The sequence below is a fragment of the Mustela erminea genome, chromosome 9 (assembly GCF_009829155.1).
Source record: "Mustela erminea isolate mMusErm1 chromosome 9, mMusErm1.Pri, whole genome shotgun sequence".
Classification (NCBI taxonomy): domain Eukaryota; kingdom Metazoa; phylum Chordata; class Mammalia; order Carnivora; family Mustelidae; genus Mustela; species Mustela erminea.
The window spans coordinates 100,750,402-100,766,967 of NC_045622.1; the positions used below are offsets into that span (position 1 = coordinate 100,750,402).

General features: G+C 37.2%; 2 protein-coding genes across 2 annotated transcripts; both read right to left on the reverse strand.

Annotated features, from left to right (window-relative positions):
• Positions 1-1,134: 1,134 nt before the first annotated feature.
• On the reverse strand, positions 1,135-2,082 carry LOC116599950 (olfactory receptor 5G3-like). Its single transcript, XM_032359886.1, has one exon. The coding sequence runs from the start codon at positions 2,080-2,082 to the stop codon at positions 1,135-1,137; it is 948 nt and encodes a 315-aa protein (XP_032215777.1).
• Positions 2,083-12,597: 10,515 nt separating this feature from the next.
• LOC116599951 (olfactory receptor 5G3-like) lies at positions 12,598-13,548 on the reverse strand. Its single transcript, XM_032359888.1, has one exon. The coding sequence runs from the start codon at positions 13,546-13,548 to the stop codon at positions 12,598-12,600; it is 951 nt and encodes a 316-aa protein (XP_032215779.1).
• Between the last annotated feature and the right edge of the window lie 3,018 nt (positions 13,549-16,566).

Here is a 16,566-nt window from a genome sequence, read left to right on the forward strand (position 1 = left end):
CCACGATTACCTGGTCTTTTCATTTACTGTGCATTTCACATCCACACACACAAAATTGACTTTTCTTATAATGGTGGATATACAGACCATTTATTTTATTTTACTTTCCATACAAAGTGCTGAAATATGTGTAATCTTATTCATTGGCATTTATATTTCGGTCAGCTAAAGATTTCTAAAGGAGGGATTTCTAGGTCAGATGCCATAAAAATTTATCATTTTATATGGGAACTACCAGGTTCTTTGTGAAATGGAGTATTCACACTATTAACAGGAAGTAAGAGTGGACACAGCCATATAGGAACTTCATCTTCACAGGAAACTAACAATGTTCTCTCTATATTGAAAGGCACTGCAATTGGCCTTTATTTTCCTTTCATTTTCTTGACGTCATGATAGTGAACTTTTTTTTCTCACACAATCTTGTTATGTGGATACCCATTTCTGTGAATTGCTTATTCATTAGTTTACCCTTTTATCTATTATATTTTTCTTTGAATTTTATTTTTTTTAAAGATTTTATTTATTTATTTGACAGACAGAGATCACAAGCAGGTAGAGAGGCAGGCAGAGAGAGAGAGAGGAGGAAGCAGGCTCCCTGCTGAGCAGAGAGCCCGATGTGGGACTCGATCCCAGGACCCTGAGATCATGACCTGAGCCGAAGGCAGAGGCTTAACCCTCTGAGCCACCCAGGCGCCCCCCTTTGAATTTTAGACTGTTCCTTCATTATCAGAGATACAACTTCATTGTTTGGAACATGTGCGCAAACAATTTCTCTTGTTTTATTATTTCCCTTGTAATATTATTTGTGGTACCCTGAATTTTTTATTACAAGTTTTGGTTTTCTTGTCTGGATTAAATAGTATTCAAACATCCATGACTGCACAAATGGTCACCTAAGTTTTCTTCCAGTATAATTTCACATTTATATTCTCAATAAATCTCTATATTATTATGAAACTCTTGTCATGTCACAAACAAGATGGGATGGAAAAATATTTAGGAACTACTCCACTTTTCAAATCATCTGTGAGCTGGAAGAGCACGGACTCACATGCACTTTCTGACTTCCACTTCAGTGATTGCTTTCTTGTACAGTCTGTACCAACATCTACGGTACAACACAACACAGTTCTATTTTACCAAGACCACTAGAGAATTTTTCCTTTCCAACTTATTCCTGAATGCATTTTTCACCTCCTTGTTCCTCAGACTATAAATGAGGGGGTTCAACATGGGGATTACCACAGTATAAAATAGAGAAATCACTTTATTGATATCCAGGGAGGAAGTTGAGCCAGGCAGAACATAGATAAAGAAAAGAGTCCCATACAGGATGGAGACAACTGCCAGGTGAGAAGAGCAAGTGGAGAAAGCTTTCTGCCTCCCTCCAGCAGTCTGGATCTTCAAGATGGCCACCAGGATGCAAACATAGGAGACCATGATGATCAGGCCACTGAGTATGACTATAGCTCCAGCCAAGATGAAGAGCACTGATTTATTGATCCATGTGTCTGCACATGCTAGAGACAGCAGTGGAGAAATGTCACAGAAGAAGTGATTGATGATATTTGGACCACAGAAGGGTAAGCAAAAAGTGAGAATTGTGTGGGTCATTGTGCTTATAAGAGCCATGGCGTAAGGCCCTACCATCAGCTGCACACAGACCCTCTGGGACATGATGAGTGTGTACAGCAAGGGCTTACAGATGGCCATGTACCGGTCATATGCCATGGAAGCCAGGAGGAAACATTCACTTGCCACAAAGAAACCAGAGAACCACATCTGTGCAGCACAACCCACAAAAGAGATGTGTTTTTTCTCCACAAAGATATCACACAGCATCTTGGGGGCAATGGAAGAAGAACAAATATCTACAAAGGACAAGTGGCTGAGAAAAAAGTACATAGGAGTGTGGAGTCTTGCGTCAGTCCATATGAGAATGATCATGCCTACGTTACCCCCCAGGGTGACAAGATAGACAAAGAGAAGCATGACAAAGAGGACGATCTGATGATGGAGGTGATCTGTGAGGCCCAAGAAAAGAAATTCCGTCACTTCTGTCTGATTCTTATCTTCCATTGGTCAGTTGTAATCTGTTACAAGAAGGAAAAACTATTTTTATAATTTAAAAAATCAATCACTAGCACTTAGAAATAATGTTTTATACAAATGATAGCTTATCCTAAGCAGGTCTATAACAGGCAATTATTGAATTATTGTTGAACTGGAGGACAGGATGTCCATGTACTAGGTCTAGGAGTTGTGCATAGATACTGTGTAAACTTGGACAATTCACTCCCGATCTCTTTGGATTCAGTACTCGTTCCCAGAAAAAGAGGAGTCCAACTACATTGTCGAAACCTCCCTCAAGGTGTATTTGAAATGGGGATTAGTCTCCACATTTCATCTTTTTGTGTTATAGGATAATAAAGGTCACTTAATAATACTTTTACTGAAAGTACTGTAAAATCTCACCAATGTGATATTCAGATCCTTACATCAGACATTTGGGAAAGACTAAGCAAGGGAGTTCCTGTTCTCACTGAAGGATCAGTACCATTCTAATATTATTAAGACACAATTCACAGATGTGCTTATCAGTTTATTCCCTACTCCCACATATAGCAAGATGTTGAAATGATAATACACACAATTGACAAATATTTGATTTATATACAGAAATATGGTGTCATGGAAGAAATGGAGAGGTCTTGTCTTTAAGATCAAGTGAGCTGGCAAATGTTGGACAGCAACTTGTCCTGGAAATTGTATAGAAAATTAAGCCTCTGTTGCACCTAAATAACATAGAATTGTTTTATGTGATTTCCCATATATTCTAGAAAGTGTTTTTTGAGTTATTTACCTTGAATTCTGTCATGCAATGACAATATTTTCATTAAAACTGTAATTGTAATTATGTCTGTAAAATATCAGATACATCATACTTTATGCAAGGAATACCCTCAAGAAAATGTTGGTTTCTGATTCATTAGTAAAGGAAGAAAAATCAAGTTGTTCAAAATTCCTAGGAAAGATCACTATGTAGGATAACTTATATGAAAAAAATCTGGTTTTAAATAACATGTATTGTCACTTCAGTTAGTGTCCTCTTCAGAAGAAAATAAGACCAGTATGCTACTCCGAAATTATAATTACATGTGGAACTTGATATATGATATTAGTAGTGACTGTATCTATTCAATTTATGATAATATTATCATTATCATGATTATTTGCTTAATGCTATATGAATGTATTTTCAGCGGTCAAAAAGGCAATTCTGAGGTTATGTTAGGAGCATGACCCAGAGCAGAAATGTTTTCTTTGTGGCAATTTGAATATAACAATATAGATGTGGGGTGTGTCAGGGTGGTACACTCACATGACTCCTCATTTTGATTCAATCGTTTTTCCTTCTTTCCTTCTTTCTTTCCCTCATTTCCTACTTATTTATTTTAATAAGTTATTTTGAGTCTCTAAAAATCAGGGAGGATGATCCCAAACCTCTTTCACACTTACATTCTGTGATCTTAGAAATCCTCATGGACATTGTCTCATCTCGATACTGTAAAGAAACAAATAGGAAATTCAGTTTTAAAAAGTCACAACAAACCAGTTGTTTTGTCCCAGAAAGATATGAGCAAAATGCCAAAGTCTACTCTCTTTAGAGAGCCTGAGCTAGGAAGGTTATTTTTCCACCAAATTTCAAAAACTTCATGTTTTCCAATATGCACTGCACTCACTTCTTTAAGGATATCCTTCATCTAGCTCCTTTAACTGCTTCAAAGGAAATGATCATTTTCTAGAAGAAAGGAATACTCAACTTCCTTCACAGTGGTAACCTCTTCTAAGAGGCAGGACTTTCTAAACACATGCTGAAGAAACCAGATCTCCATCTTGAAGAGCCTGCAACTGAAGAGATGCTGTTTGACCTGCACATGAATACACATATTGCACAGAATGAGGGATGCTTTCCCAGGAGTTTTCAACAGTTTAGAGCGAGGTCCCCAAAGAACTAAAATCTCAAGCGTTTACATCTAAAGGGACAAAATTAATGTAATCTTAGTAGCACTTGCACTAAGTATTATTTTATAACTGTGTCATTTCTCAACAAGAGGATTCCTAAGAAAATAAAGGGGATTGTCCCCCTGCTTTGGCATCCTTCATGCCAAAAGGAGCTCTCATTTCTATCAGTGGGGTGTGATGCATTGAGCACACAGGACCAGTTTGGAGGAAGTAGTTTGCTGCCTGGATTCTGGAGACACGTCCCCTGGTGGTAATCTCAATTCCACTACTTTATTACTTGTGTCACTTTAAGCATATTTTTAAGTCTCTCTGTGCCTCATGCTCTCAATTTTTAAACTAAAGAAGATAACGATGTCTAGTTTGCAAAGATCTTGGAAGGACTTAATGAAGTGATAAATTTAAACTACTTAATGAGTGTCCAGCACAGAAATAGTGCTCATTAATGTTATGTATTATTGTTAGGGATGTATAGCATAGTTAGGGACATTATACCTAGTACTGAAATAAAACAGAAGAGTATTTTGTTTTTGTTTTTGTTTTTGTTTTTATCTCTAGGCAAAATAAAACACAATCTGTGGACTCCAAAGAAAGGACAGATCACTGTAAAAATAGAATAGAGGAGAAAATACTCAAATGGAATAGAGGAAGGAATTACTCTAGAAAGATAAAATTTAGGTAGACTGAAGTTAAAGGAAAGGTATTACAGGGCAGTGTTAATGAGATCAACAGGAGCAGAAGCAAGGAAGATGTTTGAGATGGAAGGTTTACATTCAAGAAAGAAGCAAGTGTAGAGTCTGATGAAACAGATTAAAGTATTGAAATCCCCACCTTCTCTGAAACCTTATTGTTTATCTGATGGGAAGAACCTGATATCTTTTTCTATTTAACCCCTATAACATTTCACTGGAGCTTATTTTTAATCCCAGTTAATTGTCTATCTCAGTACATTGTCAATAACTGATTTTGCCTAACTGATGAATTAGTGGAAAATAAATGCTCCAAACCAATAATCCATAATGGTTTATATTTAGCAATTAAACTATGTTATATACTTTTCATCTGATGGCAAGTAAAAGTAAGTCTACCTGTTATTCTCAAAACACACTAAAAACAATAAAAACCAACAATGTAAAATGAAAAAGACACTTCATCAGCTCTGAAAAGGAAAAGGTAATATGGAAAATAATTTAAAAATCATTTTTTTATTTTTATTTTTTTAAAGTTTTTTTAGATTTTATTTATTTATTTGACAGACAGAGATCACAAGTAGGCAGAGAAGCAGGGTGGGTGGGGAAGCAGGCTCCCTGCTAAGCAGAGAGCCTGATGTGAGGCTTGATCTCAGGACCCTGGGATCATGACTTGAGCTAAAGGCAGAGGCTTTAACCCACTGAGCCACCCAGGCACCCTTAAAAACTCATTTTATTAACAGACAGTTATAGGAAAATTCTCTTTTCTTACATTTTTTAAATAAAAATGTCAATTTGATGAATAGCAAGGTTGAAAAATGAAATAAAATTATATTAGATAATGTGAAGTAAGTTGGCTGAGCTGAGGAAAGAAAATTGTATGAGAATTGTCAGGACATGAAACAAACAAACAAGAAGGCAATAGGCAATATAGACGCTACTAAAATAACCCTGGAAAACTTGAGAAAATTTAAAAAGTAAAGTTTAAAATTAGCTGCAGGGCTCCTGGGTGGCTCAGTCCATTAAGCATCTGACTTTGCCTCAGGTCATGATCTTAAGGGGTAGGATCAAGTCCCAACTGGGCTCCACACTCAGCAGGGAGTCTACTTCTCCCTTTACTCCTCCCCATTCCACTGATCTGCTCTCTTTCGCTCTCTAATAAATAAAGTCTTTAAAAAGACAAAAATAAGCTGCAACTTCAAAATGTTCAGGGAGAAAATGATAAGGCAGAAAAGAAGATCTAACATACAAATAATTGGTATCTCTGAAGAAGATAGACATCATATGTAAAAAAATCTTTCTAAAACAAGAAAATCTGTATCTGTGGAATAAAAGTACACAATATGTCTTAAGGGGAAAACTATAAAATTCTCATAAACATTATGTAGACTTTTTTTCTTCTTCTTACTTAAAGAGGAAATTTTTCAAATGGTTCTCAAAACACTCCATAATTTCATTCCACTTTACATTCATTATGGTGAATAGTATTATAGATGGAGCCAGGACTGGAAAACTGTGAGAATTAAAGGAAATGGTAACATAAAATAGAAATATAATCAATAATCATATTGATATGGCTAATATTAAAATAATAATATAATCAAAACAAACTTGAAATGAAAGAAGACAGTTTTACAGTTTCTCTTAGCCCTCAAATCTCTTCCTTTCAATGTAGAGAGTTATTAAATACAGATTAAATGTGATAAATGCTGCATTTTATATGTAGAAATATCTTAAGACATAGAAAATTTACCATTAGGAATGTTAAGGATAGTAATATAATCTATCAAAATCAGGCTATAGAAGGAAAATAAGAAATATAATTTTAGGAAAAGTCTAATATTAACTAACTGACTAATACTCACATCTTTCATACTAACAGATTTTAAGGTAATAATTCAAGATATAGAAGTTTATTACACAAAATGATGAAGACTAACATCAGAAATATTTTTCTTGAAAGTTTTGAGTCACTTGGCACCTAATCCCTGAAGAATCCTGAACCTCAAGCATCTACATCCATAAAGAAGAAGTTAAAGTGTCATAAACATTAGATTTTGAGCCAATAATACCTCACAATTGGATTTTATCTTAAGGGAGGATTCTGAAGAGCAAATCTGGTCATCTTGCAATCATCTTTGAAAAATAAAACAGCATTCTATTGAACAAGAAACCCTGGGTACTAAGAGACAGAAACTCACAATTAAAAAACTATCCCTGAAAGTTGATACAAGTTGTTTTAAGAGACTGGAAATAAATGTGGAAAAATCAAAGATGTAACAAAAAACTAATTACACACAACTTAGAAATACCTTGGTCCAGTTTTGTTCAGAATGGGGAAGTTTCTCAGTTGGGGAAAAGATTCTGAGAGATCACTTGCAGGCACAGTTTTATAGAAGTAACATACTCTTGGGATCAAATATTTCTGGTTATCAGTGAAATATGCTATATTATTAGCTTTGGAATCATTCATGTCAGGTGATGCCCCACAAGACAACTCTAAAGACTAAATTCCACAGAAGTTCTAATCTACATGTAGTTAGGAACCAGAGGACCTAAAAAATTCCACATAAGCAAAATACTAAGTTTCATACACCTAAACAGAAAAATACCTAGGAACATTGTATTCAAACTATCAAGAACTAAAGGAAAAAGAAGATCTAAAACTCATTCTAAAAAAAAAAAAGGAAAGGAAAGATTATTTTGAAGGAGCAATGAGACTGATACCCAAGTTATTTACACAAATAAAAGAAATAGAGGAAAATAAAATAACTTTAAAGTTCTGAAAAAAGTAGCATCTAACAGAGAATTCTGCACCAAGTAAAACTATGTATGAAGGTGAAATAGATGTATATCCAAACAAGCAAAATCTAAGAGAATCTTTTCAGAGAAAAAATTCCCTGAGTAAAGATAATACAAATCAGTTCATTAGTCAGAAGGAGTATTACATCTTATGGAATCTCAGGGTTATGGAGAGACATGTATTTCAATGGAAAAATAGAGATGTGAGTGACTACAGAGATAGTAACTAATAGAAACTTATAATAATATCTTTCATAGAAAATTGATATAAATGATAACAATAAACATTCAAATCAAGAGTAGGTTGAATGGAATTAAAGTGTTCTAAGACCTTCCAATTATCTGAAGACAGAAAGACTAGCACTCATTTATACTAGACTCTGAAACATCAAGAATGCAAATCATCAAAAGAATAGCTTAAGATTGTGTAATGACCAAATAGTGAGATTACCCACCCATCACATGAGTCAGACTTTTTTATCATACTTGAAGGTCACACCATCTGAATAAGTATCAAGCATACACTATGCCCAAAGAGTGGTTGAGATGTATCAGGTTAATAAAATACCATGCATATATAGAACTTTCACTTTAATGAGGGAAGATAATACACAATAAATTTAAATATCAATTTAGACATATTATAGGTTGGAAGGTGATAATGTTATAGATAACAGAAAAGGTTAGATCAGAGTAAAGGGAATCTAAGTTTCCTGGTGGGGTAGGGATGGTAACAGATTCAGTTAGTCATCAATAAGTTAAGGTAAATCACAGAGAAAATGAGCTTCAAGCCATGGCAGAAAGGTGTGAGTTCCCCAGGCACATACTGGAAGATGAGAGATCTCAACCAGAGAGAACATTATTGCAAAAGTCATGAAGGGACTTCAGGTTCTTAGCTCTACAGATAAGGATCTTGGAAGTCACTAATCTGTCCTAATAAGTAAAAAGCTAAAGATACTGAAGAATCAATAACTCTTCTTGGATTTGTAAGAGAGTGGGGACACAGAGCAAACCACTGACCCCAAGACTGGAGAGATGGAGAAGTGAAGGCAGTGTCACAGTTTACTCACAAGAGGAAATGGCCATGGGAACCAGTGCCCTGATAAGAAAAAATGAACAAAACAATAGAATGAGTTTTACCTCCAGGAGTTCGACCAGGTCCCCACAGTAAATGTAAATGTAAATGTAAGAGGAAAATCTCCTGGTGCTCCCGTCAGGGGACATCAGGGAAGAAGAAATATTCCTTTTTTTTTTTTTTTTTTTTAAGTAACATCTAAAGTATTATTTGTTTCAGGGGTACAGGTCTGTGAATCATCAGTCTTACACAATTCACAGCACTCCCCATAATACATACCTTCCCCAAAGTCCATAACCCAGCCACACTCTCCCTCCCCCTGCCGAGCAACCTTCAGTTTGTTTCCTGAGATTAAGAGTCTCTTATGGTTTTTCTCTCCCCCAGTCCCAACTTGTTTCATTTTTCCTTCCCTTGAAGCATTCTGAAATCTCTCAGAGTGTTCTGTGCTTCTTAATAAAGCCTGCCCTCAGGAGAAACTAGTTAAACATGCAATCCCCAGCTGGGGTCCTCTTAGAGCCTGATGAATCTGGGGGAAGAGAAACGGCCAAACTAGCCTCCTCTAGCCTTCCACCTGGAGAAAGGAAATAACCACTCCAGTCCACTATGGTCATCCTGTCCCAACTTACAAGGGAGAAAAACACTGAGAAACACTTTTGAAGCTCTTAGTCCGGAGGCATAGTTCCACCAAAAGCCTGAGACCTATCAGAGGACTACAGAATGCTTCTTTCCCTCCACACCTTATGACCACCTTGCTAAAAGGACTGTTTGAAGCAGCCTCTGTTGCCTAGAACATTGTGTTTGACTATCGGGAAAAACATAAAAGGCAAAAAAAAAAAAAAAATCATAAAAGGCAGATATGGAAAGGCAAAAACATGATCCGAAGAGACAGAGCAAGCATTAGAATCAGACATGGTAAAGATGTAGGGATATCAGACCAAGAATTTAAATCAGCAATGATTAAAATGCTGGAGATCAAAAACACTGTAACAAAAATGAAGAATGCCTTTGATGGGCTCATTAACAGACCAGACACGGCTGAGGAGAAAATCAATGAGCCTGAAGATATAACAATAGAAACTTCAAAAACTGAAAAGGAAAAACAAACAAACAAACAGAATCAGGGACAAATATCTAAGTGAGGTCTATGTGGCAACAACTACAAAAAGTGTAATATAATCCCATATTTATCATGGGAATATCAGAAGAAGAAAGAAAGGAATAGAAGAAATATTTGAAACAATGACTGTTTTCCTCAAGTTAATAATAGACACCAAACCATAGATCCAGGGAGCTCAAAGAACACCAAACAGAATGAAGGCCAGCAAAAAAGCATACCCAGGCATATAATTTTCAAAGTATGGAAAGTTAAAAATAAAGAAAAAAGCTTGAAAGAAGGCAGAGTCAAAATGACATGACTCCTACAGAGGAAAAAAGGTAAGAATTATATCTGACTTCTCAGAAAAGTGGGATGCAGAGCAAGAAAGGCTCCACAGCAGGTCCAGGTATAGTAGAAGCAGCCCTGCCCCTTGGACCACAGGTTACAACAGACTCTATGATAAAAGATGTATTCCTAGGGAAAGAAGCAACATGGAGTTTATTACAAGCCTCAGTGGGGGGAAAATGCAGGTCCTGAGCTTCATGAGGCATTCCATCTCACAGGAAATAAGAATGTTATCTCCAAACTGTGGAAAAAGCCAAGATGCCCTTCAAAAGACAAATGGACAAAGAAGATATGGTCCATATATACAATGGAGTACTATGCCTCCATCAGAAATGATGAATACCCAACTTTTTTTTTTTAAAGATTTTACCTATTTATTCAACAGAGATCACAAGTAGACAGAGAGCAGGCAGAGAGAGATAGACAGAGGAGGAAGCAGGCTCCCCGCTGAGCAGAGAGCCAGATGTGCGGCTGGATCCCAGGACCCTGGGATCATGACCTGAGCCGAAGGCATAGGCTTTAACCCACTGAGCCACCCAGGTGCCCCGAATACCCAACTTTTGTATAAGCATGGATGGGACTGGAGGAGATTATGCTGAGTGAAGTAAGTCAAGCAGAGAGAAACAATTATCATGTAGTTTCACTTACTTGTGGAGTAAATTTCATTTACTTGTGTTATTAAGGAATAACACTGAAGACATTGGGAGAAGGAGAGGAGAAGTGAGTTGGGAGGAATTGGAGGGGGAGATGAACCATGAGATACTGTGCACTTTGAGAAACAAACTGAAGGTTTGGTGAGGGGAGGTTAGGTGAGCCTGGTGGTTGGTATTAAGGAGGGCATGTATTGTATGGAGCAATGGGTGTGGTGCATAAGCAATGAATCTTGGAACACTGAAAAATAAAATAAAGTTAAAAAGAAAAAAGAACGCTATGGCTTTTGAAAAAGAACTCCTGGTCTATTTGTGGAACCTAATAAAGAGAGAACACTTGCACAAGTGGCACCATGTGAGCATGTACCCAGGCCTGCCCTAATGTCCTGAGTTCCATCAGATTCTCCAATAAATAAAGTGAGATGAGCAAGGCAGCATCTATCATATGATGAACACGGTCCATCCAAATGGATCCCAACTAACATCAGAGGCTATAGTTCAAATGTGTTTGAATGCAACCTCTCCTTTCCTACGTCTATGCAACTCACCTTGAAGTGATAATGTCAACAGCTTGTTATGCATCCTTTATAAGTTCTCTCTATGTTCATTTATACCTTCATGTACATACACATTTTATTCATTACCTAGGTTTTGCCATTTTTCTTAATGATCATAGAAGCACACTGATCTTCAACTTGGTTTCTTTTGTTTTGTTCTTGTTTTTGTTTTTGTTTTACCTAACAGTAACTGCATACAATAATTTTCTACAGGTCAATCCATGATTGTGTAATCCAGTCATTTCATTTACTGTATGTACATTTCACAGGAGAAAAAATGTGCTTTTATTATAGTGTTGGATAGTCAAATATATTCTTTTATTCTTCCTTGCCATACATGATGCTAAAATATGTGTAATCTTATTCATTGGTATGTATGTTTCTGTCAACTAGATTTCTAAAGGAGGGATTTTTGGGGTCAAATACCATATTAATTTACCATTTTATAGGGAAACTACCAAATTCTTTGTGGAAATCGATTATTCATACTATCAGCAGGAAATAAGATGATACATGGCCAAATAGTACCTTCATCATCAGGGAAAACTAACAATATGTCATCTATATTGAAAGACACTACATTGACATTTTAATACCTTTTCATTTACTTGACCAGGAATGACATTCAGCACGTTTTCTTTACATGTTTGGCAATTTGCATTATTTTGTAATTTGCCTATTTACTTGTTTGCTCACTTATTTGTTGTCTTTCTTTTTTTTTAAGATTTCATTTATTTATTTGAGAAAGAGGGCATAAGCAAGGGGAGCCACAAAAGGAGAGGAAAGGGGAGAAGCAGGTCCCCCACTGAGCAGGGAGCCCAGTGGGGGGCCTGATCCCAGGACCCTGCAACCATGACCTAAGCCAAAGGCAGACACTTAACTGACTGAGCCACCCCAGGTACCCTATTGTTTTTCTTTTTCATTCTGAATTTTAGACTGCTCTTTGAATAATGGGGGTATTATCCCATTGTTTGGCACATGTGTACAAATATTTTCTCTTGTTTTGTTATTTCCCTTGTAATATTGTTTGTGCTACCTTGAAGTTTCAATTACAACTTTTGGTTTTCTTGTCTGGATTAAATAGTATTCAAACATCCATGATTACATAAATATTCATCTAAGTTTTCTTCCAGCATATTTCCCCATTTATGTTCTCAATCCATCTCTAATAATTTTGAAACTCTCGTCATGTCACAGACTATAAGATACTGCAGAAAAATATTTAAGAACTACTCCACTTTTCAAATCATCTGTGAGCTGGCAGAGCACGGACTCACATGCACTTTCTGACTTCCACTTCAGTGATTGCTTTCCTGTACAGTCTGTACCAACATCTATGGTACAGCACAACAGAGTTCTATTTTACCAAGACCACTAGAGAATTTTTCCTTTCCAACTTATTCCTGAATGCGTTTTTCACCTCCTTGTTCCTCAGACTATAAATGAGGGGGTTCAACATGGGGATTACCACAGTATAAAATAGAGAAATCACTTTATTGATATCCAGGGAGGAAGTTGAGCCAGGCCGAACATAGATAAAGAAAAGAGTCCCATACAGGATGGAGACGACTGCCAGGTGAGAAGAGCAAGTGGAGAAAGCTTTCTGCCTCCCTCCAGCAGTCTGGATCTTCAAGATGGCCACCAGGATGCAAACATAGGAGACCATGATGATCAGGCCACTGAGCACACCAATTGCTCCAGCCAAGATGAAGAGCACTAATTTATTGATCCATGTGTCTGCACATGCTAGAGACAGCAGTGGAGAAATGTCACAGAAGAAGTGATTGATGATATTTGGACCACAGAAGGGTAAGCGAAAAGTGAGAATTGTGTGGGTCATTGTGCTTATAAGAGCCATGGCGTAAGGCCCTACCACCAGCTGCACACAGACCCTCTGGGACATGATGAGTGTGTACAGCAAGGGCTTACAGATGGCCATGTACCGGTCATATGCCATGGAAGCCAGGAGGAAACATTCACTTGCCACAAAGAAACCAAAGAACCACATCTGTGCAGCACAACCCACAAAAGAGATGTGTTTTTTCTCCGCAAAGATATCACACAGCATCTTGGGGGCAATGGAAGAAGAAGAACAAATATCTACAAAGGACAAGTGGCTGAGAAAAAAGTACATAGGAGTGTGGAGTCTTGCATCAGTCCATATGAGAATGATCATGCCTACGTTACCCCCCAGGGTGACAAGATAGACAAAGAGAAGCATGACAAAGAGGACGATCTGATGATGGAGGTGATCTGTGAGGCCCAAGAAAAGAAATTCCGTCACTTCTGTCTGATTCTTATCTTCCATTGGTCAGTTGTAATCTGTTACAAGAAGGAAAAACTATTTTTATAATTAAAAATCACTAGCACTTAGAAATAATATTTTATACAAATGATAGCTTATCCTAAGCAGGTCTATAACAGGCAATTATTGAATTATTGTTGAACTGGAAGACAGGATGTCCATGTACTAGGTCTAGGAGTTGTGCATAGATACCGTGTAAACTTGGACAATTCACCCCCGATCTCTTTGGATTCAGTACTCGCTCCCAGAAAAAGAGGAGTCCAACTACATTGTCGAAACCTCCCTCAAGGTGTATTTGAAATGGGGATTAGTCTCCACATTTCATCTTTTTGTGTTATAGGATAATAAAGGTCACTTAATAATACTTTTACTGAAAGTACTGTAAAATCTCACCAATGTGATATTCAGATCCTTACATCAGACATTTGGGAAAGACTAAGCAAGGGAATTCTTGTTCTCACTGAAGGATCAGTACCATTCTAATATTATTAAGATACAATTCTTAGATGTGTTTATCAGTCTACTCTCTACTTGCATTGATAACAGGATGTGGAAAGGATAATGCACACAATTAGTAAAGCAGTTACTGATATAAAAGAATATGATGCCATAGAAGAAATGGAGAGGTCTTGTGTGTAAGAACAAGTGATCTGCCAAATTTTGGACAGCAAAATGGAAATGCCATGACAGTTATACAAAAAATTAAGCATCTATTTGCACCAAAATAACATATTATTATTTTACGTGATTCCCTATGCATTATATAAACTTCTTTTAAGACACTTATCCTGGGATGCCTGGGTGGCTCAGTGGGTTAAAGCCTCTGCCTTCAGCTCAGGTCATGATCCCAGGGTCCTGGGATGGAGCCCCACATCGGGCTCTCTGCTCAGCGGGGGGCCTGCTTACTCCTCTCTCTCTCTGTCTCTGTCTGCCTCTCTGCCTACTGGTGATCTCTGTCTGTCAAATAAATAAATAAAATCTAAAAAAAAAAAAAAGACACTTATCCTGACATGTCAAACAATGTCAATTATAGTAATGAGTAAAATATCAAATGGGGAATGATTTGTGCAAGGAGCACCATGCAGAAAATACTATTTTTTATCTCATTAGTTCAGGAAGAAGAAATCAAATGGTTTCCAAAGAGACAATCACTATGTAGGAAAATTTGTATGAGAAGTCTGGTTTTGGGGTGCCTGGGTGGCTCAGTCATTAAGTGTCTGCCTTTGGCTCAGGCCATGATCCCAGGTTCTGAGATCCAGTCCCGCATCAGGTTCCCTGCTCAGCAGGAAGCCTGCTTCTCCCTCTCCCACTCCCCTAGCTTGTGTTCCCTCTCTCACTGTCTCTCTCTCTGTCAAATAAATAAATAAATCTTAAAAAAAAAAAAAAGAAAGAAAAATCTGGTTTTTAGAAATTTTTTAATTTATTTTCAGCATAACAGTATTCATTGTTTTTGCACCACACCCAGTGCTCCATGCAATCCGTGCCCTCTCTAATACCCACCACCTTGTTCCCCCAACCTCCCCCCCCGCCCCTTCAAACCCCTCAGATTGTTTTTCAGAGTCCATAGTCTCTCATGGTTCACCTCCCCTTCCAATTTCCCCCAACTCCCTTCTCCTCTCTAACTCCCCTTGTCCTCCATGCTATTTGTTATGCTCCACAAATAAGTGAAACCTTATGATAATTGACTCTCTCTGCTTGACTTAAGTCACATTTACTCTCACTTCAACTAATGCCCTCTAAATAAAATAAAAGCAAAATACTACTGATATTGTACAATAATTACATGAGAAGCTTGATATAGAATATAAATAGTGACTGACTTGATTCTTTTATCACTGTCATAATTATTTGCTCAATACACTATAAAGTATGATTTCATCAGTCACAAAGACAATTCTAGGCTTATGATAGGAGCATCAGCCATGGTAGAAATGTTAATGCCAGTCCAAATACACTAATGCAGGTATGTGGGGATTTAGAGGGTAGAATAGTAGAATAGACCGGCTGCTCCTAGTTTTGATCTCATCCCATCCATCTTTCTTTCTTTCTTTCTTCCTACCTTCCTTCTTTTCTTTTCTTTCTTTCTTTCTTTCTTTCTTTCTTTCTTTCTTTCTTTCCTTCTCTCCTCTTCTCTTCTCTTATTTAAATATAAGCTATTTTGAGACAAGGAGGATAATCTTTATGTCCCTTTCATACCCACATTCTGTGGCCTTAGAAATCTTCATAGACATTGCAGTATCTCTATATTGTGCAAAACTAAACAGGAAATTCAGTTTTAAAAAGAAAGTGACACAAACTAGTTGTTTAGTCTCCTGAGAATGTGAAGAAAATGCCAGTCTGCTCTCTTTAGACAGCCTGAGCTAGGAAGGTTTCTTTCCTGTCATTTAAGCTCATCTTGATGTTTTTCCACCAAATTTCAAAAAATTCATAGCTTCCAAAATGCACTGTACTCACTTCTTTAAGGATATCCTTCATGTACTTTCCCTAACTGGTTCAAAGGAAATGATCATTTTCTAGAAGAAAGGAATACTCAACTTCCTTCACGGTGGTAACCTCTTCCAAGAGGCAGGACTTTCTAAACACATGGTGAAGAAACCAGCCTTCCATCTTGAAGAGCCTGCAAGTGAAGAGATCCTAATTGACCTGCACATGAATATACATACTGCACAGAATAAGGAGTTTCCAACAGTTCTCAGGAGTTTTCAGTAGTTTGGTGTCAGTTCCCCAAAGAACTAAAATCTCAAGTGTTTACACCTGAAGGGACAAAATTAACATAATCTCAGTGGCACTTGCACCAAGTATTATCTCATAACAGTGTCATTTCTCAAAGAGAGGATTCCTAAGGAAACAAAAGGGATTGTCCCCCTGCTTTGGCATCCTTCATGCCAAAAGGAGCTCTCTTTTCTATCAGTGGGGTGTGATACATTGAGTAGCCAGGACCAGTTTAGAGGAAGTAGTTCGCTGCCTGGATTCTGGAGACACATCCCTGGTGTTAATCTCAATTCCACTGCTTTACTGCTT